The sequence below is a fragment of the Sminthopsis crassicaudata genome, chromosome 1, assembly GCF_048593235.1.
Source record: "Sminthopsis crassicaudata isolate SCR6 chromosome 1, ASM4859323v1, whole genome shotgun sequence".
NCBI classification, from domain to species: domain Eukaryota; kingdom Metazoa; phylum Chordata; class Mammalia; order Dasyuromorphia; family Dasyuridae; genus Sminthopsis; species Sminthopsis crassicaudata.
In genome coordinates, this window is record NC_133617.1 from 389,179,601 (window position 1) to 389,206,989 (window position 27,389).

General features: G+C 43.0%; 1 protein-coding gene across 1 annotated transcript in view; it reads left to right on the forward strand.

Annotated features, from left to right (window-relative positions):
- The window catches only part of HS3ST6 (heparan sulfate-glucosamine 3-sulfotransferase 6), a 33,642-nt gene extending 17,419 nt beyond the window's left edge, over window positions 1-16,223 (forward strand). Inside the window, exon 2 of the mRNA XM_074279571.1 lies at window positions 15,336-16,223. Within this exon, the coding sequence (XP_074135672.1) occupies window positions 15,336-15,954 (619 nt within the window). The 3' untranslated portion in view covers window positions 15,955-16,223. The remainder of the gene's footprint in view (window positions 1-15,335) is intronic.
- Window positions 16,224-27,389: the final 11,166 nt, after the last annotated feature.

The window sequence follows — 27,389 nt, forward strand, 5'->3', positions numbered from 1 at the left end:
CTCTTGTTATCCTCAAATGAGAGAATATTTAGAAAGTGCTTAGCACAATGCCTAGCACATAGTAGGCCTAATATAAATCCTTCCTTTCTTCCTTCCTTTCTTCCTTCCTTCTCTCCCTCCTCCCTCCCCTCCTTCCCCTCCCTTCCTTCCTTCCTTCCTTCTTTCTTCCCTCCTCCCTTCTCTCCCTCCTCCCTCCCCTCCCTCCACCCTCCCCTCCCTCCACTCCCTCTCCTCCCTTCCTTCCTTCCTTCCTTCCTTCCTTCCTTCCTTCCTTCCTTCCTTCCTTCCTTCCTTCCTTCCTTCCTTCCTTCCTTCCTTCCTTCCTTCCTTCCTTCCTTCTTTCCTTTCTTCTTTCTTCCCTCCTTCCTTCTCTCCCTCCCCTCCCTCCCTTCTGTTCCTTCCTTCCTTCCTTCCTCCCTCCCTTCACCCTTCCTCCCTCTCTCTTTCCCTTCCTTTCTCTCTCTTTCTTCCCTTCTTCCCTCCCTCTTTCTCCCTCTCCTTCCCTTTCTTCCTTCCTCCTTCTTTCCCTGCATCCCTCCCTCTTCCCTTCTGTGAACTCCTTCAAGTTCTGCAAGCTGCTTCTCAGATCATAGACTGGGCAGGCATAGGCCAACTGTGGTCACTGGCAACTAAAAAGTGGTGTATATAAACAGACTTTCCATAGGTAAATAGAGGAAACAGGAGCCATGGTTAAAATCCTTGGGGAGCTCCCAGAATAGAGAGGGTGGAGACATGGTCTTTCCTGACCTGGGGGGATTGTATGTATGTATGTACATGCATGCACATACGTGAGATAGAGAGGCAGAGAACCAGAGACAGACAGACAGAGACAGATAAAGAGAGAGACAGCAAGATAGAGACAGAGGAAAAAAAAACATACAGAGAGCAAGACAAATCAGAGACAGAAACAAAGAAACAGAGAGTGGCAGAGACAAAGAGACACAGAGACAGAAGACCTCAAAGAAGTTCTTTTTCTGAGAGTTTCCCAATAGGGGAACCTCTCTTTCTAGCTTCCATCTCTAAATGTGATTACAGACATGCAGAAAGCCTCATACACAGACTAGCCAGAGGTAAAATTTTCAGAATTTTCTGCTGGGCTTTTTCTCTGGACTAAGAAGGTGTTGTTCCAACAGGGTTAAAAGGAAATTTCATGATGTTGTGAAGCAAATGTTTTCCTGGGAGTCTGGAGACCTGGGTTCTAAGCTTCAAGTCTGTCAGTAACTCTTTATGAATCAGACTAGAGGTGATCATTGAACTTAGAGTTGGAAGGATATTGTGGGCCACTTGAGTTTAAATACTTCATTTTATAAATGAGGAAACCACACAGCAGGTAAATGTCTGCCTAGGGGAAGTGAAGCAAACTTATAGTATGGGATGAAACTGGGAAGCAGATCCATATCCTGTCTCTGGGAACCTCAGTTTGTCGGGGCAGGAAGAGGAGACTTGTACCCATCCATCCCTTGGGGTGTTTATGGCCTGGGAGGAAAAAGCAGAGACTCTTAGAAGAAAACACTATTGGACACTGTCTAGAACTGCAGGGAATAGCTTTAGATGCTCTTCTTGCTTTTTGTATTTTAAAACTCCAATCTGCCTTTCCTCCCTCTTTTCCTACACGTTACTCAGGCTGTAGCTAAGCCATACTGGCTTACTTGCTTTCCCCTCCTGGAGCACAAGATGTCCATCTCTTTGCCTCTGTACCAGTTGCCCCTATCCTCCACCCCTTACCTGGAATGTCTGTCTAATTTCTTGGGTTCCCCAACCCCCATTTCTGTCATGACTCAGTTCCCCCCCTCCCCACTCTATCTTATCTCCCTCCATAGTGGTTAGTGCCCTCCCGTCCAAGGTTACTTTGTGATTTGCCTTATTTACATCTTAGATGGACTTCTCTATCCATATGTTGTCTCTTTTTAAAGAGCAGGATCTCCTTGGGATCAGGAATTGTTTTATTTTTATTTTTTTCTCTAGCACTTAATGCCTGATGAATTGCAAACATTTAATAAATGCTTATTTGATAGATATGGGTGCCATAAACAGGACGGCACAGGCGCATGGACACAGATGTAAGTAGCTGCAAAAGATATATAAATGCATGCATGCACATGTTCCTGTTTAAGAATCCTATGAATAGGATAGAAAGAGTAGAGGAAAGGGCCTGGCTTCAAGGAGGGAGGATTTATGTGAAATTGTTCAAGGGCAGTTTGGGATTCCCCAACTATGGAGGCCAAGGGCTTGCCTTGTGGGTTGTGAATCCCTGTGGTCTGTGCAAGACATTCCCAGGATCAGGCCTTGGTGGAACTGTGCCCATTGGCCTGGAGTCCAGAGAATTGTTTTGTTTTCATTTGAGTTTTTAAAACAATCCATTCTAAATAGTCAATCTCTGTTTAGAGTCAGAGGTAGTCTTGATGCTTTTTTGATTCCAGCTCTTTCATTTTATAAATAAAGGAAACTAGCCCAGAGAATGGGAGTCACTTATCCTAAATCACCCAGGAAATTAGCACTGGGGAGGTCTAAAAAATAGATTTTAGGCAGGATACTGGTAGATATGTTGGTGGTTGCAGAAACAGATTCGTCCTGCTGCTTCTGGTGACCTGGCAGAATAGGCCATACTTCATCAGGATGATTTTGAGCTATATGGGACAGATTGTACCATTTAACCTTTAATTTACAAACAGGGAAACAGATAAGGGAATTCGGGATCCCCTCTTGGTTCCTTCAAATTTGAGCATCCAGGAAACACCCAAGGCACGCAGAATCCTGGACTAGCCCCAACTCAGGGCCAGTTGTGCCACTCCTTGCCCCTCAAGACAGATCTTGAGAACCTCCCACCCACATGCTACAAAGCAGCTTCTCTTCAGCTTTTCTGTACCAGAAGAGAAACACCTCACTTAGGTTTACCTTGAATCAAGTGGAAACGCTTTAGGGTCCAAAGGGATGAGAAACTCAGATGTTCTATACTGAAAAGAGCATTGAATTGAAGTCAGAAAGCAATTGGATTTGAATTTCAACTGCAACCACCAATTTACTCTCCTCTTTCTTGGGCCTCAGTTTCCTTGAGGGAGGAATATGGCACTAGATGATCTTTAAATCTCTTTCTAGTTCTAGGTGGTGAGAGTACCAAACAAAAGTCAGCCAAAGAAGAAAATCATAAAAGTTCAGAATGTAAGCTCCAAGCAAGCAAACAAGGATGTTTCCATTGTTTAGCAGGGTTCTTATCTCAGTTTTAGGAAATTTGTTTTCAGAAACATTTTGATGAATTTTAAAATTGTTTTCTTTGTAATTTTGTTTCGTGCAATAAAAACATGATTTTGAGAAGGGATTTGTGGCACACAAAAGGTTAAGTAGCCCTGTTCACCCATGTGTGTTGGGGATAGACTGAGCTGGGGGGCTCTCATGTCCTAGTCTTCTGTTTTTTTCCAACTTGCCTTAGGTGGGATGGAAGGGGAAGGAAGGAGGGAGGAAAGGAAGGAGGGTCGGAGTGATGGCCAGCGCTCTCAGTTGCCATGTGGATCCTGCCTGTTGACTCTGGCGGGTCTCAGCTGAGCAGCTCCCAAAGTCTGAAACCCAAGGTGGGAATGAAGCCACAAGCATGTTTGGAATCAGCCGTCTCAGCGCCCGCCTGGCGGGGCTGGTGGAGGGGCTGCACATGGAACTATTTTGCTGTATCGATGTACAGGAGGGGAAACTCCATAGCATTGTGTGGAGAGGGGGACCATGTGCCTGAGTGCCCACTTGCTATCCTTACCCCCTGGGCCACTTTCTTGAAAGGGCATGGATAGATTAGGGTACTGGCCCCTTGGCACTGCCTGGCTTCCTGGGCAGGATTGCCTGTGGTTATGCTGTTGTGTGAGTTTAATGGCCCAAGTTCTCCCAGCAGGGTGGGTGCCGATCTGGAAGAGCTGTTGGGGGTCCTGGCTGTGGACACCCCAGTTCTCAGAGCCTGCCTTTGATTGGAAACTTCCTGTGCTGGCAGCACAGTACTGAGGCTCACCAGCCAGGAAGGCTGCTGGCTCCGGAGGCGGTCAGAGGACATAACCTTGTATTTTCTTACTTCTGTCTCCTATAGAGCTCGGCACATTGCTAGGCACTCATGAGCTTGATGGAGATGTAACTGGCTAATTTTCCCAGGATCCAATAGAAGACAGGCAGGGATAGTGACCATTTTTAACAGGGGAGAGAAACCAAAGTGTATTCAATAGGTGGCTTTTGAGTCGTTTTTCCCTTCACTCTTCTGTAAAATGGGGATAATGTCCACATAACCTACTTCCTGGTATTGCTGGGTGGAAAAGTGTTTTGTATATTGCAAAACTCAATCAAAATTGGAGCTGGTATTAGGGTGTATTCTTTCTCTTTCTCTTCTCCCACTGTCCCTTGAGCCCCAATTAGAAAGGGTCAAGTAGGTGCTAAATAATTAAACAGGCTGGGGCTACCTGGATGCCCTGAGGCATGTTCATGCCAGCCAACCTAAGTAGGGATGCAATTAGATGGAGACCTGCAGGGTTGGGCCTGGACCGCCCCACCCTCCCTCTTAAGGAAGCCCTTCTCTTGGACCTGGGCCAAAGCTAGTCTGAGCAGCTCCATCTGATGGGAATTAGGTCGAACAGATTTGGGGGAGGTTGTCTTCTGTCCTCATTTGGGTTTACAGGCTGTGGGCCTGGCCGGGGTATGGCAGCTCCAGAGCTGAGAAGAACCAGAGCTTGATCATAAGGGAACATCTGTAGCAACATCTGCAGCTTGGTGAGAGGATGGTTTACAGCAAACACAATGTCAGTGGCTCAGTTAGACAGCTCAGCCCTAGAGGCTGGCACCGGGAGGTAGGGAAAGAATCAAAGAAGCTCAGAGCCGGGAAGAGACCTCATAGAACAGCCGGCCCCAACCCCCTCATTCTTTTCCTTTGGATTTTTTTTTTTTTTTTAAATTCTGGACTTAAACATCAAATAAAGAGAGCATTTCTGTATACAGAATAGAACAAAAGAAGATGATTGTGCATAAAACTGTTTATCTCCATTATATGCAGTTTGTTTTTCTTTTTAAGTATATAATAAATTCAACATAATTTTCAAAGTGGTCCTGCATGTCTGTGATTCCTTCTGGCTTTTCTTATGTTCTTTTCTGGACATTAAAAAAAAAAAACAAAAAAACCCAGAAAACCAATGAATATATGTAAGTCAAGCAAAACAAATTACCATGGTGGCTATGTCCAAAAATGTGTATTTCATTTCACATCTTGAGTCTATCTAGAAGTAGGTATCTTGCTCATCACTGCTACTTTGTTATGGTGATTGGTCATTACATTGATCAGAGTTCTTAAATCTTTGAAAGTTGTTTTTCTTTAGATTGTTCTGGTTCTACTCACTTCACTTTTCGTTGGTTCTAGTAAGTCTTCTCAGATTCTCCAAAAACTCTCTTTTACCATTTCTTACAGTGTAGTAAAAAGTGCATTTTGTTCATATACCATAATATAGTCAATCATTCCCCAGTACATGGACATTCCCCTCTTTTCCAGCTCTTTTCCATTATAAAAAGAGCTGATATAAATATTTTTACGAATGAGTCTTCTTCCTCTTTATTTGATTCTTTTTCTTTAAAAAGACAAACTGAGACCCAGTTTGCCAGAGGCTACATACACAGTAACCTAGTAGCAGAGTCAGTCAGGATTAGGATTAAAGTCCCTAGCTCAAAACAGAGCATTTTTCAACAGTATCACACATTGGTTCCACACATAAGGGCTGCTTATGGTTATCCTGTTATATGATTTTAATAGTTGAAGTACTCTGCTTTCTGGGCAGGGTGGGGGCTGGGCTGGAAAGAACTATTAGGGTTCTCAGTTATGGACACCCACAGTTCTCACATACTGACTTTGAAAACTTCCATGCTGGAAGCCCTGAAACTGCCAATCTCCCCTCCACTCCCCCCCCCCAAAAAAAAAAACATGAAGAGAGGGAATTTAGGATTTTAGAGCTGCAAGAGATCCGAGAGATCGTCTTCCCCAATCTGCCCATTTTTATAATTGGGGAAATCGAGGTGTCAGATTAAAGTACTTGTCTAGGCTTTAGAGCACATAGTGAATGCTTAATGGTTTTTAACTGATGGTCTTGAAAGGCTCCCTGGTCAGTGTTGTATTTAAGAGGAATTTAAGAAAGATGTGTTGGACAATTTGTCCTCCTCATGGCCAGGCATTAACTCAGAAGCAGAAGATAACTCCACTCCCCTTTTAGAGGCCCTTTCTGAGACACCTCCTGAGTAGTGAACTACACCCACACATACACACACTTTGTAACTGTAAGAGACAGTTGTGGTGACCACAACCTGTCCCTCAATATGGATGTGCTCATGGAGGGGGGGACCTAGATGATTCTTCCTGACTTCCAGGTCCACTCTTGGCAGCTCAGAAATTTGGGGAGGCAGTAAAGAGAAAAAAGTGATTTATTTATTACCTTGGACATAGGTTCAAATGGCTAGACTCTTGTCTGCAAAATGAGAGGGGCTGAGTGATCTCCAATTCCATCTCTAGCAACTGTGAAGTGATCCCTCCCAGCTCTCAAGGAAGGATCATCTGAGGACTGCTTTTGGAGGTTCTAGCCCTTAGCCCTGTCCCCTGCTGGGACAGCTGGCTCTTCCACATTCCCAGAGGGAGTATATATGTGTATGTATGGTAGGGGTATGAATTAATCTGGTGACTTGCTCTCTCCTTTTGTAGTAAAGACAAAGAAGGAAGTGTCTGGAGGAATGAACTTTTCTCTTTTCTGCCTTGTCCCTCAGCTCTGGGTGACTAAAAGTCCCAAGACCATGCACAGGTCTTAAGATTTAGATCTGGATTGGAAACTGAGTTGGATGCCCATCATTTGGGGAATGGCTGAGTAAATTATGGTATATAAATGTAGCGGAATATTATGAGCAGGTTGTTTCAGAAAGGCCTGGAGAGACTTACATGAACTGGTGCTGAGTGAAATGAGCAGGACCAGGAGAACATTGTACCCACTAGCAGCAACATTGTATGACTATCGACTATGATAGACTTAGCTCATCTCAGCAATACAATGATTGAAGACAGTTCCATTAGACTTGGGATGGAAGATACCATCTGTATCCAGAGGGAGAACTATGGAAATTGAGAGCACATTAAAGCACAATATTTTCACTTTTTTGTTGTTTGCTTTTTCTTTCTTATGGTTTTCCCTTTTGTTCTGATTTTTCTTTCACAACATGGAAATATGTTTAAATTGATTGTACATGTATAACTATATCAGTTTGCTTGCTGATTTGGGGAGAGGGGAGGTAAAGGAGAGAAAGAGAAAAATTTGGAACTCAATCCTACAAAAATGAATGTTGAAATCTATCTTTACATGTGATTGGAAAAATAAAATACTATTGAGGAAAATAAAAGAAAACAAAAAGAAAGAAAAGAAAAATATATTTTAAAAAACAGATTTAGATCTAAAAGAGCCCTTGGAGGTTATTTTGGTTATCTACTTCCAATGCCCTCATTTTACACATAAGGAAACCAAGGCCTTAAGTGATTAAATAGCTTGCCCACAACAAGATTCTAACTCGGATCCTCTGACTTCTAGCCTCATCTCATTCCCCATCTTCTTTGGTCAGAAGCTGTTTGCTGTTCAGTGGGAACTCTGTCTCCTCCACTCTGAATAATTGAAAGGGAAAGGGGAGGGGGCCAACCGGAGACTATAGCCTGCCTATAGGGACTGATGAAGTCACAGGCAGGACACCTGTCACAGGCCCCCTGGGGACCTGTGTCTGACTCAGACACTGAGTGGGAGGCAGGTGAGCATTGACAGGATTTCAAATGTCAGACACCAAGAGGTTGCACCTGTCCTTCCCCAGGGCAGGGGGGGATGTGCTTATCACTCTGTGGAATCCCTCACTTCTCCTTCCTTTCCCCTAATTATCTAATTGCTTCCCTTCTCTTCCCCCTTTTATTTCTGCATTACCGAGGAGCCTAAAGCATTGTTATAATAGGACAAAGAACACTAGTTTCAAAATCTTGAGAACTGAGATTCAAATATTAGCCTGCTTTTTATGACGTTACTTAGAGAAGGTCCTTTAGCTGTTTGGCCTCTGTTTTCTGCTCTATAAAGTGAGGGAATCGGACATAGCGATCTGTGTTCACTAAGAGCTTGCAATCCAGATATTCTGTGATCCAGTGGATGGGGGTGGGTGACATCAGTGAGAGTGTCTCTGCTGAGAGGTTCTTGACACTTTTTTTTATTCATATTTAGTTGAATAGGGATGGCTGAGGAGGGCTTGCCAGTCTTAGCATCTACTTATCACACCCACTGAATAAGCCTTCTGCCAGGAACTGCCAGAGGGGAAGCCCGGGGGACTTCCTTCATCAGCTGCCTCAGTTCTAAGACATAGTTAGTAAGCTCCTCCCCTGGATGATATATTGAGAATTCACTGTGAAATCACTTTCTGAGATGTCGACAAGCAGCTCGCCACCACACCAGTACCATAACTCCTGTTCAGTGATCGCATGCCCTACATGAACCTAAAGTTTTTGGACTTCTGAGTATTTTAATCTTAGCTCTGTGTGTGTGTCTGTGTGTCTCTGTGTGTGTTTCTTCTTCTTTTCCTTCTCCTTCCTTTTTCCTCTCCTCCTCTTCTTCCTCCTCTCCTCTTCCTTCTCCTCCCCCTCCTTCCTTCTCTTTCTCTTTCTCCAAATGTTCCTCCCTTCCTCTTCCCTTCTCTTCCCTCGCCCTTTCCCTCTCCTTCCTTTCCCCCCTCTGTAAATGTCCAGGATGAGAGGGGGGACATAATAATCTCATTATCCCCTAATTGGGAAAATTCCATACCTGGAGTTTTGTGTACAGTTCTGTGAGCCCCATTCTAGAGAGACCGTGACAAGGGGAAGGCTGTGTCTAGGAGGAGTGCAAACCAGGGTGGTGAGGGAGGAGTCTCAAAATCACACCAAAGGAGTTGAGGGTGTTTTTAGGTTAGAGGGTATGCAGCAGCTGTCTTCAAATATCTGAAGGTCTCTCCGTGGGGTTGAAGGATTAGGTTGTTCCCAGAAGGGAGCAGGGGGATCAATGGGTGGAATTTACGGGGTTCTGGATTCTTAGCCCTGGGTGATGGGTTTCACAGGCTGGAACTGTTCCCAGGGAAGGGTGATGGGAGAACCCGGCTGCCAACCCAAATCAGAGAGGCAGGGCTGGAGGGTGGGCCTGCCCCGTTGGCCCAAGAAGAGGGGCAACGCTGTGTGCTTCCAGGACGGCAGACGCCACTGAGATCTGAAATTTCCCTGGAATAAAATACGAGGGCTCTCAGGAATGAGCAGAAACCCTGCTTGCTGGCTTGTTCTGGGCTTTGGAAATTCATCTACAGGGATGGCAATTAGAGGGTCTGGGAGTCTGAGCTCGTTAACTCCTTTCCCCCTTCTCCTTCCATTCCCTGCCATGCCTGAGTCAATAAAGGAGGCAGACTCAGAGGCATTTTGAGAGCTATTAAGAGAGTGGCTGCCTGGTTCCCAGGGTGATCCCATCACCCTGGCACCCAATGTCATCGCACTGTTATTTGGCCATCTGGCATCACCCTCTCACCTATTACCCTAGCTGCCTCCCAACGCCATCACTCCAGGGGGCTGCTGCTTTGTAACTACTATTGATTGGCCCATCACCACCGTCACTGGGTAATAAATAAAGCCCTACTTTGATTTAGTACTTTGTCATTTTCAAAGTGCTTTCCTCACAACAACTCTGAAATGAAAGTAGGGCAAATGATGGTATCCCCACTTCAATTTAAAAAGGAGGAACTTGAGGCTGATCAGAACCAGTAAATGTTTTAGGTGGGACTTGAACCCTGGTCTCCTGTCTGCAAGTTCAGGACTTGTCCCCCGCTGCATCTTGCTGCTTTCTATCCTGTTGCAGTGATCACTGGGGAGCTATCAGATTCAAACCTAACTCCAGATGGGTAAGAGCTGGGACCTTTAACCCTAAGCTCTCTTAGGTAACATCATTCCCCAAGTTGAGTTCTTTGTGGGTTCTCTTTAGGATTCTGGAGCCACCTGGCAAGGTTAATGACAATTAACACAGTCATAATTAAAGGGAGTCTGTCAGTAGAGTGGAGGAGTCCAGGAAGCTGTCCCTTATGGGAAGGAGGAGAGGTATCAATAATGAATGGAGGTAATTTAGGGCAAGGTATGAGTTAATGAAAATGTACAGGGGAGTAATTACAAAGCGTGGTGGGAGCTTTGGTGTGGGGGGACAACCAGCAAAAGCCTAGGACAGCTTTGGTTGAGTAGTTCAGGGAGGATGGCCAAGGGAAGCCTCCAACTTTCACAGCCTCCCGTCAGTGACAGGGTGAGATGGTTTCCAGCTGATGGGGGTATTCCTTTGGGCTAGCGAGGATCATGAGCAAGGATGAATCCTGTACGGGCTGTTCCTAATCTCATACTTATTCAGTGTGTGTGTCTCTGAAGTGCTGTCGTGGGTTGGAAGTAGCCCTGTTTGAGGTGCTGGTAGTACAGATGCATGTTGTCTAGGTCAGAGTACTAGAAGTCATCAGAATGAGCTAGGAACGGACTCTTTTTGGCCAGGAAGAGGAGTTTTGGTCTAATGGAAATAACACTGACTCTCAAGTCTGAGGTCCTGAGTTCCAGTCCTGATTTTGCTATTACTTCTCTAGTCATATATAGTCATCATATTCCCCCCCCCCCTTTTTGAGGCTGGGGTTAAGTGACTTGCCCAGGATCACACAGCTTGGAAGTGTCTGAGACCAGATTTGAATTCGGGTCCTCCTGAATTCAGAGCTGGAGCTCTATCCACTGTGCCACCTAGCTGCCCCCTCTAGTCATATATAGTCATAGGATTGTCCTTAAAGGTCTGTTGTTAGTACAACCCTTTCATTTTACAGATAGGGAAACTGAGGCCCAAAGAAGTTAAAAACAGGAAATAATTTACTTCTCTGGGCTCATTTCCCCAACTGAAAAGTGAGGAGCCTGGGCCGATTATTTCATAAAATGCCTTTAGCTCTTAAAGTTTAGGATTCTATAAATCTGGTAAGGACAGTGAGAAATAATCCCCAAAGGCTATCTCTTATCTGCTTTCTTTCCTTCTTCATACCTTCTCTGATCTTTCTACCTTATTGAGGGGGATTGGAAATTTCTATGGAATCCTTACACCCCACCTGGTCATCCCAGGTTCCTCCCACTCACAGGTAGGGCTGTGCTGAGGGCGTGGCTGGCAGGGGTTAAATGCTAGGGTAGTGTAGAAAGGAAATTGTCTTTGCCCCAGCTCAAGTTTTCTCATTGTAAAGGGCTGAGTATGGGGGAGAGAAAGGGGAAAAAAGGGAAGAAAGCTATTGGGGGAGAAAAGGGAGATCATAGGACTGGATTTGGGAGTCAGTGATGAGCTGGTTTCTGATCGCAGATCTGCTCCTTGCTACCTATATGACATTGGACTGGGCTTTTGTTTTCTTATTTGGAAAATGGGGGTAAAGGGCTTTCCCAGTGCTAAATCTTAAGACCCTATGAAACTGGGATATTTAAGTACAAAAGTCCTTCCCCCCCCCAATAGTATTTTATTTTTCCAGATACACATAAAGATAGTGTCAACATTCATTTTGGTAAGATTTTGTGTTCCAGTTTTTCCTCCTTCCCTCCTCCCCTTCACAAGATAGCAAGCAATCTGATATAGGTTAAACCTTGAAGTATAAGAGTTCTTAACGCAGAGTCGGAGAACTTTATATATATATATATATATATATATATATATATATATATATATATATATATATATATATATATATATATATGTAAAACTGTTTTGATTGGTTTCTTTTGTAATCACTTGTACTTATTTTGTGCATTTAAAAAGCTGCTGAAAGGGACTCCAAAGTTCACAAGACTGCCAGAAAGGTCTGGGATGGCCACAAGAAGATTGAGTCTTTATAGCTTTGAGGGGAATTAGGGACTGTCACAAGACTTTGTTTCTAGTCCAGTTGCTAATCCATTTTGTGACTTTTAATAACTTTTTAATACATTTTGTTTTTAATAACTTTTAAAAACTTTCCTCAGTTTGCTTATCTTAAAATAGGGGGGTTGGGATAGATGACTTTTAGGATTCTACCCGATGACAGTCTGTGAAAATGACATTGGACCATTTACTTAGCCATCTCCCCAGCCGTATTCCCTGTGTTATTCTGTGAGCTTCCTAGGGGCTGTTCTTTCTGTCCCTCTTTCCATTGTAGTTGAACTAAGAACCAGGCACAGGCACTTGGTGGTGAGGGGAGAGTAAGTATCCAGCAGAGTACAGAAAGCTGGGATGACTTCTTCATTTCCAAAGCCCAGAAAGAGCCAGGCCTTGGTCTGTGATCTAGGACACACTTCAGGTTTTGCTCTGGCTCCTCTCCTTCAGGAGGGAACAGATGTTTTGCCCTGGAGATCTGGAGCCTCCATCTGTCTCTTGGGTCTTTGGAAGTTAGGCGAACGACCCTCTTCTAGCCTAGGCGGAAATCCAGCAGGAACATCTTGAGAATAAGTCAACAAACACTCATTAAGCAAGCCCTGGATGAAGATCATGGTCACGATAGTACAGTGGGAAAGAATGCTGGATTTGGAGCCACTGGAACTGGATTCAAATCCTGACTGCCATCTGGGTGTGCTGTTTAGTCTCTCTGGGCCTTTTCCCCATTTATAAAATGAGGGGATTGGATTAGATGCCCTCTCGATCCAATTCTAAATCTATGGGATGATGTTTGGTCTTTTACTAACTAACCCCATTCCCACCCCCAAATCTTCTGGCTATAAATCTTTGATCACTGAAGCATGTTTTTGGTTTTGATTTTTTTGGTGTTTTTGTTTTGTTTTGGTTTTTTTAAAGGATGTGAGAAATTCATTTCCCTGGGGTTGCTCCAGAAGTTCTCTCTTGGTAAGAGCAAGGGAAGAGGGTAAAAGGAGAGACAAAGAGACAAGTTCCTTGGATGTTGCCGGCAGATATAGCACTGGACACAGCCCAAGATAGACCAGTCCCCAAACCAGCTCATTGTCGGGGGGGGGGGGTGTCCTGGTTTATGTATGTGGTGGTTTATGGGAGCTTTTCAGAAGAGCCTCTGGCCCCCCAGAGGGGCAGCTTCATTGTCTGAGGGGCAGTCCCGGTGGAAGGAAACAAGACCCGAGGCAGGAAGCAGGAGGGGCTGGAGTCCGTTCCAACTTTTATACATCCACTCCTTGATGCTCAATGAGTGAAGTTCCCAAAGCAGTTGGGAAACAGCTCTTTCTACACTTCTACCCCTGCCTCCATTCTGAGCCTGGCCCAGATAATTCAATTCAACAAATTCTGCAAACATTTACTAAGTGCCTCCTGCAGCCTAACCTTTTAGCGGTCTGTAATTGTTTCCTGTGTGTTTTGTCCCCTCGGTCAGGCCCGAGCTCAGCCCCATACTTCTCTTGTCTCCCCTGCAGTATCAGGCTCTATAAATGCTTGTCAGATAGATGAATGACTAGATGGATGGACGGTCCTGACCCCCTACCCCACTGATCGCGGGGCCATGGGCTCCGAGCTATGTCTCTGGGAGTGGGAACGGGCAGCATTAGCTACACTCTCTGCTCTCTTCATCTTAGGATCAATGGTAGGCATTTGTGAGGAAGCTTGCTCTTCAGCTGGAATGGTGGGTTAGTCTATGACTGAGGCTAGAGGTCAGGCAGGGACCAGGGGTGGGGCTCAATCTGGGGCCTGGATTTCAGGATTTTGAGCCATAAGGAACCTCTAGAGATCAATTAGGTCAGCCCTTTCATTTTCTATGTGAGAGGTTAAGCTGGTTGTTTGGGGGTGACATCGTAGTGTCTGAGGGACGGAGCTTGGTGATTCCCCACCACACCCCCCCAGCCTTCTCTGTACTTGCCCCTAAAACTTAGTGTATGCAGTGATTACAGTGTCCCCAGAGGTATCCCAGATAATGGAGGCATTATTGAAGAGGAGAAGAGACCATAGGGTCCCCTTTGTTGGGTATTTTCAGGAACCAGGGGCCCAGACACTTGATTGCTTTACATTTGGGTACTCTGACCACTGAGCTTCCCTTAGATCTGCATCTCCCTCTCCTATAGGTTATCTGCTGAGAGGGATGGGGGAAGCTCCTAAACTGCTTTGTGCTCCTGGGCAGTCTCAGCGAGGGGCCAGGATTCACGGTTTGGCCAGGGTGGGAGTCAGTGGTGGCTATGGCTCCGTCAGGGCCCAGAGTTGGTCTAGAGGCAGCAATTTAGGGGTAACTTGACTTAGGAAGGGGCACATTGTGGGCAGCCTGGAATGCTAGGCTGAAGGTGTACTTACCTCCTCAGGACACTGGAGGATCTGGACAGACTTTCGAGCTGATAAATGATGGGATGAAAGTGTTTTAAGAAGATTAACTGCATCTCAGCCCAGTGCTCCCTGTGAAGAATGGTTGTGATAACTGCAGCTATTACTGTTCCAATTAGTGATCTGTGTAGTAAAGCCTTAACGACTCCATCAGTCACTGAGATAGGGATTCTAATCACAGGGTTACAGACCATGAGGGAAATAAACCCTTCTCGCTGCCTGTAGCACCTCTCTTCTGGCCCAGTACACGCACAAGGGCTATAGATCCTCTCTCTGTTGTCCCAGAACACAGGGCGGCTTTGATGCCCACCCCCAGAGGGTGATAGTATCTGGCCCAATCCCCTTATTTTATCCAGAGTAAAATGAGTCCCCAAGGAGATGAAGTGAGTTTTAGGTGGTGTCATAGGGGCAGGATCTGCATCTAGGTCTGCTTTTTAAACTGCCTTCTGTAGGCTACAAGTTGGATGGAATGTGGCCAGGATGCCGTCCCGTGCTGGCGGCTCTACGGGGTCAGTAAGGTTGTGGGAAGATTATTGATGCTGAAATGATAAGCCCTTGTCCAGATAGAGAATGGGCAGGGGACGGCAGGTACCGGACCATGTGTGGTCGGATACGGCCAGTCTGTTGGTTTGTTTTGCTTAGCTACTTTGTTATAAATGTTCCAGCTGGAAGAATGGGTCAGTTATTGGAGAATGACAGGGTTGTTTAAAAAAGATAGAAAGATTGAGGTCACACTCCTCCCTACACAGAGTTTCACATGAATGGACCCGGGAAGCTGATGTCTAGATCTCACCCAGATAAAGTGGAAGAGAAGTAAATAGCTCCAATCCCAACCCTGCAGTTAGGCCCAAAGCGAATGATGTAGTCTAGGGCTTCTAAAAGGAGCTTCTGAATCAGACTGAAGAACTTGGTTTATCCTTCCAGAATTCAGGGTCTCTTGAGATGGAGCTCTGGGATAGGAAGGGACAAATGTGCTCACGGGGGGTCCTGAAACAGCCTGCTCACACGTGCCCTGTCCTCTTGTCTCCCCAGAAGCCTGATGCCACGGACCCTGGATGGCCAAATCACCATGGAGAAGACCCCCAGCTACTTTGTGACGAAGGAGGCCCCTCGCCGCATCCACAACATGTCTCAGGACACCAAACTGATCGTGGTGGTTCGGAACCCCGTCACCCGGGCCATTTCGGACTACACGCAGACGCTGTCCAAGAACCCCTCCATTCCGAGCTTCCAGGCGCTGGCCTTCCGGAATGGCAGCTCCGGGCTGGTGGACACCGCGTGGAGCGCCGTGCGCATCGGCATCTACGCCAAGCACCTGGACAACTGGCTGCAGTACTTCCCGCTGTCCCACTTCCTGTTTGTGAGCGGGGAGAGGCTGGTGAGCGACCCGGCCGGGGAGATGGGCCGGGTGCAGGACTTCCTGGGCCTCAAGAGGGTCGTGACCGACAAGCACTTCTATTTCAATGAGACCAAAGGCTTCCCTTGCCTGAAGAAGCCAGAAGGCAGCAGCCGCCCTCGATGTCTGGGCAAGTCCAAGGGCAGACCCCACCCCCACATCGAGGAGCATGTGGTCCAGCGCCTGAGAGAGTTTTACCGGCCTTTCAACCTCAAGTTCTACCAGATGACCGGGCAGGACTTCGGGTGGGACTGACCTGGACTCCGGGTACCCTGCTGGTGGTGGGGCGGGATGAGCGGGCGCTGCCAAGAGCAGCGGGGGTCACCACTAAGACAAGGAAAAGATCTCGGACGGCGCCCATCTGGGCCGGCTTGGACTGGAGCCTAGTACCAGGCTTTAGAAAGTTTGACAATGGTTCTAATTTATATCTGCTCTCCTAATAGAGAGCAAGCAATTGTACACTTACTGAGTAGAGAGAGATATTTAAGAAATAAAACAGTCAGATAAATATTCTTCCACATAAACTTTTGTGCTCTCTGTTGCCTGGGTGTTTTCAGGTGGGGAGGGAAGTGGGAGAATGGGAGGACTAGTTTTAATCTCTTTCCTCTCGGGCAGCTCCTGGTCATTGGGGAACGGGTCCCTCACTGGGCTAACTTGGGGATTACTGGCAGGAGCCAGAGCGGTGGGGACTGCCCTTCCAGCCAGACAACTTCCTTCTGCACGCTGCCCACCCAGAAAGTGCCTCGCCCTCATAGCCGGACATGTCACCCAAGTGATGGCGCAACCCTATCCCCGTCCCGTATATATACACTTCACACCATAAACATTCATCCTTTTCCTCGGCCGATTCCTCTCTTTAAATCTTATCCCTAAAGCCTCCAACTCCCACTGACTTCTTGCCCTTAACTACAATCCCCATCCGCCACACTGCCCCCTTACCCCAACCTGCGTCCCTTATCCACCCCTCCCTCGGAGCCTCGTCTCCCACACAGTGTTACCCCAAAGTTAATCACGCTGTTAAAGACATCCCTGGATCCCCTTTACAATATTCCTGACAAGGACATCCAGCCTCCAGTTGGAGACCTCATTAAGGTGGAATCCTCTGTCTCCCCAAGCAACCCATTCTGCTTTGGGAAAACTCTTTCTAAGGAAGTTTTATTTTCACCAACCTTAAATCTACCTTCCTATAGCTTCTTCCCGGCACTTTTAATTTTGCCCTCAGAGGCCAAGGAAAACAAATCTAATCCCCCGTCTGCTGGATAGTCCTTTTAAATACTTGAAGACAGCTATCATGTTCCCTCTAAATCTCCCTTTGTCTAGGCTAAACATCCTTGCTCCTTCAACCAGTTCTCATAAGGCCTGGTCTTTGGTACCCTCAATATCCTGATAGCCTCCTGACTCCTGGGAGACAGGATTTCTCACCTTTTGTTGGAACCCCACCTCCCCAACCCATGCTTCAGAGATCAAAGATTTAGAGCTGGAAGAGAATAAAGAGGTCAACCAGTGCAGCCCTTTCATTTTATAGATGAGGAAACTGAGACCCAGAAATATTAGATGGTTTGCCCAGGGTCACACAGGTGGTAAGTATCAAAGGCGAACTCAGAACTAGTTCTGAGGCCAGCATTCTATCCACTGTACCAAACTGTGGGGCAATCAACCAAGTCATGATTTTCTTGGTCAATTCAATTTAACATTTATTGTTCACTTACTGTGTGTAAAGCACTGGATTAAATACTGAGAATACAAGAAAAAATAATTCAAAAACATATTCTCCTGAAGGAGATCAGATTTGTGGGGGTGGGAGGAGGTTAAAAAAAAAGTACATGGAATGGGTAGCTATGAGCAGAATCCTGAAAGGAGATAAGGACTCCAAAAGATGGAAATGAAGTGGGAGTGGATTCCAAAGACAGAGAAGGACCTATAACTGAGGGAAGAAGACAGTACGTCAGGTTAAGGACCATATAGTGGTTCAGTTTAACCACTATATGAAGGGGAGTAGTGGGAAATAAAGCTGGAAAGATAGATTATGGAGATAGATAAAATTAATTATTAATTAAAAAGATAGATTAAATAACAAATGAAGGAGTTTGTATTTTATCCTAGTAGCAATAGGAAGCCATTGTATTCTTTGGGTCTGGTTACTTAACCAGTTCTAAATAAATTTAACTGTAGCATCATCTAGCCCATATCATTTCATTATGTCCACAAAGATAATATGAGAGATTTTGTCAAATGCCTCATTGAAATCTTAGTATGCTATAGCTAAAGCATTCCCCTGATCTCCCAGTCTAGTGACCCTGCCAAAAAAGGAAATAAGATTAATCTGGCAAGTGATCCCCTCCTTCTTGGGTTGATTTCCTACCCCCACTCTGCCCCAACCCCTCAGAGTATGAGGTTATTGGATCCTAGCTATCATGTCTCTGAACCCTCTGAAATCTGCTCTCTGAAAATCCAAAAGAACCTGCTTTCCTCTGTCACAGTGTAATGGAATGGTCACTTGTCCCAGAGATTTCTGTTGTTCCTATTTCAGCAATGAGCCTGGTCAGAGCCCAATACCTCATTAGATGCATTCCTTTCCTAGATGCCATTATTGTTTTATTTTATTTTAATGTCTTAATTGCCATATTTTGTTTTTCATCATATATGTTTCTCAGGGTAGCCGTTTACCATTACTTGTCCTCAGCCATGCTTTATAACAAAGAATAAAAGAGAAAAAACCTAGTTCTGGAAAGCTAATCAGCATATTAACCAATTTATGCCTGTTTTTTAAATTGTGGTTTGGAAATCTGAAATTCCATTCTCAGATGCCATGTTCTTAACCAGCTGTTCTTCACTTCCCAAGTCTGTTGTTCCCATTGAATCCCTTTTTTAAACAGCTTACAGTAATTAAAAGACCAGTTGTACTCCTAAGACCTTAACTTTCTAGCCCTGGATCTCACACTCCTCAGGAATTCTTTTTGTGCTCCTTCTGGTGATATCATTTGTCACCACATGAATTTGAAGGAGTGGCTAGTGGTCATAGGGCTTAATAATTCTTGAGGTTCTCCATCAAATTCTGGATACATGATCCAGAATGCAGCAGACATCTCGCTACTGCTCATGGCAGGTTGACAAATGACTGCCTCAGTCCCTCTCAAGACAGGAGTCCTCAATCATTGTCCCCTATCACTTCTGCCTCTGCCTTTTATTAAATGACCTCTCATCTGATGCCATCAGTAGCTTCACATTGTCTTCTTTTTCTTTCTTTCTTTCTTTTTTTTTTAACAAGGCAATTGGGGTTAAGTGACTTGTCCAAGATAGACAACTAATAAATATTTGAACTCAGACCTTCCTGACTGGTCCTCTATCCACTATACCATCTAGCTGCCCTTCATATTGCCTTTCCTTGGAAAATGAGAAATTGCCACCTCTGAAAAAAATCTAGCTTAATCCTTTTCAGTTTCCTCTACCCACCTATTTCCTGGCACCCCTCAAAATTTTTTATCTTCTGGTTTCTATTTTTGAACCCTTCTGCCATTTTTTCTTTTTATATATAATAATAGCCTTTTATTTTTCAAATACTTGTAAAGATAGTTTTCAACATTCACTCTTGCAAAACCTTCTGTTCCAAATTTTTCTTCCCCCTCTCCCCTCTCCTAGATAGCAAGTAATCCAGCATAAGTTAAACATGTGTAATTCTTCTAAACATATTTCCATAGTTATCATACTGCACAAAAAAATCAGATCAAAAAGGAAAAAAAAAGAAAAAGAAAAAAACAAGCAAACAACAACAAAAAGGTGAAAATACTATGTTGTGATCCACATTCAGTCCCCACAGTCCTCATTCTGGGTGCAGATGACTCTCTCCATCACAAGACTACTATAACTGGCCTGAATCACCTCACTGTTGAAAAGAGCCACATCCATCACAGCTGTTCACTTGGTTCTATTCACTTCACTCAGCATCAATTCATGTAAGTCTCTCCGGGTCTTTCTAAAATTAGCTTGTTTATCATTTCTTATAGAACAATAATACTGCATTACATACATATACCACAATTTATTCAGCCATTCCCCAATTGATGGGCATCCACTCAGTTTCCAGTTTCTGGCCACTACAAAGAGGGCTGCCATAAACATTCTATGCATGGATAATTTTCAACATTCACCCTTACAAAACCTTGTGTTTCAAAATTTTCCTTCCCTTCTCCCCACCTCCTCCGCTAGATGGCAAGTAATCCAATGTATATTAAACATGTGCAATTTTATACATATTTCCACAAATATCTTGCTGCACAAGAAAAATCAGATGAAAAAGAAGAAAAATGAGAAAGAAAACAAAATGCAAGCAAGTAACAAAAAAAAGTGAAAATACCATGTTGTGATCCACACTTAGTTCCCACAGGCCTCTCTCTGGGTGCAGATGGCTCTCATCATCACTGATCAATTGGAACTATTTTGGATCCTCTCATTGTTGAAGAGGGCCACATCCATCAGAATTGATCATCATATAATCTTGTTGTTGCCATGTTCAACGATCTCCTAGTTCTGCTCATTTCACTCAGCATCAGTTCATGTAAGTCTCTCCAGGCCTCTCTGTATTCATCCTGCTGGTCATTTCTTGCAGAACAATAATATTCCATAACATTCACATCCCATAATTTATTCAGCCATTTTCCAACTGATAGGCATTCACTCAGTTTCCAGTTTCTGGCCACTACAAAGAGGGCTGCCACAAACATTTTGGCACATGTGGGTCCCTTTCGGTCCTTTAAGAGCTCTTTGGGATACAGATCTAATAGAGACACTGCTGAATCAAAGGGTATGCACAGTTTGATAATCCTTTGGGCATAGTTCCAAATTACTCTCCAGAATGGTTGAATTAGTTCACAACTCCAACAACAATGTATTAGTGTCCCATTTTTCCAATATTCCCTCCATCATTATCTTTTCCTGCCATCTCAAACAATTTGAGAGGTGTGTAATGGTATCTCAGAGTTGTCTTAATTTGCATTTCTCTGATCCATGGTTATTTAGAGGACCTTTTCATATAACTAGAAATGGTTCCAATTTCTTCATCTGAAAATTGTCTGTTCGTATCCTTTGACCATTTATCAATTGGAGAATGGCTTGAATTCTTATAAATTTGACTCAATTCTCTATATATTTTAGAAATGAGGCCTTTATTGGAACCCTTGAATGTAAAATTTTTTTCCCTATTTATTGCTTCCCTTTTAATCTTATCTGTATTGGTTTTGATTGTACAAACCCTTTTTAACTTAATATAATCAAAATTATCCATTTTGTATTCAATAATGTATTCCAGTTCTTCTGCCTCTTTTTCAAGGAAGATTTCATTCTCTCTGATAATCTGGAGTGTAGAGAGACTCTTCTAGCCCTTTCAGCTTTTGCTCTGTGAGGGAAATAAAATGCATGTTGTGCATGGGTAGCTGAAGTATCACTATAAAATTTTTTTCACACCATACTGAAAACAAGGTATTCAATTCTCTATTTTAGCTGGTATTTCTCACAGCTAATTGTCCCAGCAAATTGCCTCTTGATCATGCTTGTTTAAAGCACTTGGTAGTTCAATTGCAAAGCTTTATTTATTTGTAGTAGATTTCCCAACTCTTCTCAGAAGAGGAAGCTAGATTGTTCACTTGCCTCTATCTGGAAATTAGCAGGGACTCAAGTAAAATCCAATCATCAGCCACTTCTATCTCTTCCAACTTTTTAAATGCTCTCTTTTGATGAGATTCTAGAAACTTCTCTGGTATTTTTGACTTTTCAAAAATGAGTGTCTTCTCAAACTCTTTTCCCTCATTGTTCTTTGCTTTCTCTCAATGATTTGATGTTGTGCAATCATTTTAGTCCCGTCCAACTCTTTGTGACTCTCTTTTGGAGTCTTCTTGGCAAAGATACTGGAGTGGTTTGACATTTCCTTCTCCAGATTATTTTACAGATGAAGAAACTGAGGCAAACAGGGTTAAATGACTTGTCCAGGATCACACAGCTAGTAAATGTCTGAGGCCAAGTTAGAGCTCAGGAAGATGTCTTTCTGACTTCAGACCTGGCACTCTATTTACTGTACCATCTATCTTCCCTTAAATATCAATGTTGCCTAGCCCCAAATCTCAGGAAATTTAAGACACTTGGATCCGGGTCAGAAAAAAAATGAACGGATAGCTTCTTTAAGACTTTTGGAGGATGGGAGCTTGATTACCTCTAAGGAATCTTTAAGGGGCAAGGAAAAATAAACCCATTCCTGAAGAAAGGGAGTATCATAGATTTTGGGGGGAATATGGACTTGAAAGACATCATTGACCAATGGAGAAGATCTGGTGAAGGCTGCAGTGCTATGACCTGGCTTGAACTACATTCCTTGGGCAAGGTTGATCTAAAAGTAGAGTTGAAAGACATTAGGATGCTGAGTTGAGGATTCAGCTCTTAACTCCAATTCTAGTATACATTTTATTACAAGGAACAGTCTCCTTTAAGTGTATGTAGACTCCATTTCCATTCAATTAAACAAACCTTAAAGAACTATGGGATTGCAAAGCATGCTACATGGCATATGTGAGGTAAGCAAATAGACATATAATGAAACTGCCCCTGCTCATAAAGAGCTTACATTTCTAGAGGGATAAAAATGTATGTAAATAAGCAAAAAGAATGTAACTTAAGGAAATTACATTTATATTAGAGCATTAACTGGGGAGGATCAGAGAAGGCTTCATGGAGGAGGTAGCAGGTGAACACAGTCATATGGATGAAGAAGGACTGCATGTAAGCCGCAGGATACACTGTCTGTTTGCATGTTGAGTTTGAGCACCAGTTGAAAGTCAATGTTAGCTGGAATCTAGAGTTTATGAGAGAAGTAATATAAAGCTGAAGAGGTAGGTTGCAGATTGTAGAAAGCCTTAACTACTTGTCTGAAGAGTTTGTATTTGATCCGAAAGACAACAGAGAATCACCCACTGAAGATGTGCTTGGGAATGAGAAAGTAAATTCTGTACCTTGCTTAGCAAGATTATTATTATTATTATTATTATTATTATTATTATTATTATTATTTTATTTATTATTATTATTATTTTTTGGCTAGGTGGAGGATGGATTAAAGAAGAGAGCGGTGGGGAGCAGGAAGACAAATTAGGAAACAACTGCACTAGTCTAGGCAAGAGACAATGACAGTTTAAAATAAGATGGTGGCTATGGGGCTAAAGAAAAGGGCTTAGATATAAGATACTATGGAGCTAGTCAATAAGACTTTGCAATTGATTATCTATGGAGGGGATGATGAGGGAGCAGGAAAAGTAAAGGATGACTGAGGCTGCAAACCTGGTAATTCGTCCCTCAACAAAGATAAGGAATTTGGAGGAGTGGATTAGGGAAGGGGATTAAAATCATGACTTCCATTTTGCATATATGGAATTTTAACCTTAAGTCCTGAATTAAGAGTGTAGAAAGAGAAAAGTAGTTGGCTCATACAATTTATGATACACTTTCACATATGCTATCTCATTTAATCTTCATAGCAATCTTCTGAGCAAGTCAGGATAAGTATTATTCCTATTTTACAGATGAAGAAATTGAACCTCAAAAAATTTTCACTCTAATAAGTTCCAGACATGGAAATCAAACGCAAGTTTTCTGACTTTCAGTTCACTTCTTTTTCTTTTTTTTCTTTGATTTTTAAAATGTTTTTCTGAGGCTCTTTTCTTTTTTCATCATCAGCATAACTACCCACTGACTCCCTCATCAAATAGAACTCTCCCTTGTAACCAATACAAACAGACAAATCAATGCATTAACTATGTCTGAAAACACATGCCTCATTCCAAACCTATAGCCCATTCCATTTCTGCCAAAAAGCTTTCTTCACCATCAGTCTTTTAAAGTCATGACAACTCACAGTTCCAAAGTCTTTCAATGTTGTTTTTTCTTTACAACGTTGTGGTATAGATATAAATTGTTCCCTTGGTTCTGCTACCTTTATTATGTATTTTTATACATAATAATGTATAACTTTTTATATGTTTGTTTTTTTTAAAAAAAAACTTTTATACGAGTTTTCCCAAGTTTCTTTAAATTCTTCACAGTCATCATTTCTTTTGGAATAATAATATTTAACATTCACATATCACAATTTGTTCACTCGTTCTCCAATGGGATATATACCCATTTTCTTTCTAAATCTTTGCTATTACAAAAAGTGCTGCTATAAAATATTTGTCTAGGTGGGGACTTTTCCCCCTCCATCTTTTTGCCTCTTTGGGCCATTAGTGGGAATATTGTTTCCACACAAGGTTTGTACAGTTTAATGACTTTAAAAGTAAAAACTCCAAAATTGTATTCCAGAATGGTTTGGGACCAATTCACAGCTTTTTCCAGCAGGATATAAGTGTGGCCTGTCTTCACACAGACTCTTTGAACATAAAACATTTTTTGTCTTCTATCATCTTTGCCAGTCTGATGGATGTGAGGTAAAAACCTCAGAGGACGTTTTTAATTTTGAATTTCTCTCATGATTAGTGATTTGGAGCATTCTTTCATATGGTTTGTTGATAGCTTTATTTTTTCCTTCTTTTGAAAAACTCTCTGTTTCACATCCTTTGATCTCCAGGGCTCTTTCCATAACTTCTAATCTTGTGATTTAAGGGCTTGTGCTAATTAGTGTCCTCGTTCTCCCCACATCCCCTGGAACCTTACATCTCAGTTCCTATATAACACCCAGGCTCATATTCTCAGCTGCACCCTACAATATAAGCCCCTCTATCTCAAAGGCTCCCTATCTTTTTCCATTTGTACTCTTTTACCTCTCAGCAAAAACTTCCTGTTCCCTTATGAAAGGAAATATATTCTAGAGTTTAGCATGTATATGCATGTGAGAATATGATAGAGATTAATTTTCAACAATCTATTGAAAATAATCAAATATGCCTGTATTCCTTTGACAAGTTTTCTCATACCCCTGATGGTACCCATATCCCAGACTGGAAATCCTTGCTCTAACAGGAGTTTTTCCACACCCGACATGATAGTTTTTCCTCCTGTCTGTCAAATCATTCCTTTCCTTCCATTCTTTTTGTCAAAAACTGCTTCTAAATCACCTTTCAAGAAGATCCCTGAGATCCACTGGCCCCAGTTGTGCAGCATTCCCCACAGGAGGGACAAGTACTACTAGAGGTTCTATTTCTCCTTCTGCAGTCTGTTTCAGCAGCTCTAGGCTTGGATCAAAAAATGGGGATGGTAAAAGATGGAGAGGAATGAGCACAGCGGCATGGACTTCTAGCCAGAGTGCAAATGTGGTAGTGGGAAACAGAGACAATGATGTTTCTCTCAAAATCCAGGACTCCAGATGAATCTGTCCTCCTTCTAGGTGAGTGGGTGATCCAACTATGCAAAGGTTCAAACCAGTAAGGCATTCAGTTGGGTGCAGATTTATAGGGCATAAGCATGAGCAGCAGGGTCCTTAGGGGACCTGGTGTAGCCTGTGCCTGAGTTGCTTATTTAAGTGTCAGTTTGAGGAGTTTGCATTTTATCCTGGATGCAATAGAGTGAAGCTCCAGTGTCAAGATAGCAGCATGTCAGAAAGCAATATCTGACTGATAGTTAAAGGATGAATAAGACAAGAGAGATCAACTAAGAAGCCATGGGAGGGAGCAGCTAAAGGGGACAGTGGATAGAGCACCAGCCCTGAAGTCAGGAGGATCGAGTTCAAATCCACTCTCCTAACTTAAACACCTCCTGGCTGTGTGACTCTAGGCAAGTCACTTAACCCCAATTGCCCCCCCCCACACACACAAAAGGGGCTGTTAATGGCAGATAAGAGGTGATGGCATCTGAGTAGAGAGAAATAAACTGCTGAAAGAGATGTTGTGAAAATAAGGAATAAAATTTGACATCTGACTTGGCATAAAAGATGAAGGAAAGGGAAGGATCAGAGATAAACCCTTGAGGTTATGAACCTGGATGGAAAAATGGTGGTACTCTCAGTAGAATAGGACACTTTATGCAAGGCAATCCTAATATTCTTTGGACAGAAAATGCCATCTGCATGCAGAAAAAAAACTATGGAGATTGAATGTAAATCAACACATGCCATGTTCACTTTTTCTGGGATTTTTTTTTCTTCCATGGTTTTTCCCTTTGGTTCTGATTTTTTTTTCTCCCAACATGATTCCTAAAGCAATGTGTATTTAAATGAATAAAGAAATAATAATAATAATAAAAAGAAATAAGATAGTTTTAGAGAAGTCCACAGGTACAAGGGGACAATAAGGAGTTTGTATTTTTAGATATGTTTGGGTTTTGAAAATGCCTATGGATCATCCAAGTGGAGATGGGAGAGTAAAGGGAATATGATGTGTAGAGCTGTGTTGAAGCTGGACTCTGCCTATAGCTTTTTACAATCAAGCATCAAGCCAATTGACAGCTTGATTTCTTTTCAAATAAGTTAATTTTTTTAATTCATTTTTTTCCAATGAACAAAAATACACTTTTGTTCTCCCTCTCACCCCTCTCTTCCATTAGGGAAAAAAGGGGGGGAAGTACTTGTAAAAAATATACATAGTCAGGAAAAACCAATCCCCCCACTCTGTTTTCTGAGTCCTCTTACATGTAAGGAGGAGGCAAAGGTGCATAAGGTGCTGAAACCTAGAAGCTGGAAGATCTGAGTTTGAAATCCACCTCAGATATTTAGCAGCAGTCTGACAATGGGTAAGTCATTTAACTTCTGCCTGCCTCAGTTTCCTCATCTACAAAATGGGGAAAATAATAGCACCTACACTCTCCAGGGTTTGTCGTGAGGATCAAATGAAATAATACTTATAAGGTGCTTTGCAAACCTTAAAGTATGATGTAAATGATAATTATCATAATTATCGTCATCATTTCAGTTTCTATATAACATCAAAGCTCACATTCTCAGTCCCTACCCTATTTTATTATAGTTATTATCACATAAGTTTCTAACTACTGACCATTCTCTGTCCCTATCCCTGAGTTCTTCAAAAAATATTGAAAAGATCCATAATTTCGTCAATGTGAACAAGCCTCCACTTCAGTTCAGAATCTCTATGTTTTAATAGGTAGTTCTCTAAGATTTGCTGCAACCAAAATTAGTCCTCCATTCAGCCTTTTGGGGATGAGCATCTCCAAACTTGGCTTGTCTGCTTCTTGACAGCAGACACAGCTGCTATGAAACACCATCACCAGCCTGCCTGGGATTGTTGGGATCTGGAGGTATCGTCTTGGAGAGTTAGGGGTCCTCTACATCTTGGTAAAGTATTGGAAGAGGATTTTTTGTGAAGGAGTGAGAATAATACCAAGAACCAATGGGGACAAGTATCCCCATTATCCAAAGAAGAGGAATTCTGTCTCATTTATCATAGGGAAATTTTTTGTTCCTTATAAGTTCTTGGGATAAATAGCTTTCCCAGGGGTTTGTCCAGAGTATCCCCTAGTAATGGAAATAGGAGCCATATTATGCAAAAGCCGGGGTTTGTAGTTCTTTTGTGACGGAGAAGCTGGACGCAGGCTACTAATGGGAAGGAGGGTTCGGGTGTTAGGGAGTGGTATGGTATGAAAGAGGAAGTTGAGCTAGGCATAGATAGATAATAGGAAGTTTTAAACAAGAAGCAGGGAAGTGGGACGAGGTTGTGAAATAACAGGGAGTAGTGTGGAGATTATCAAGCCAGCAAGCATTT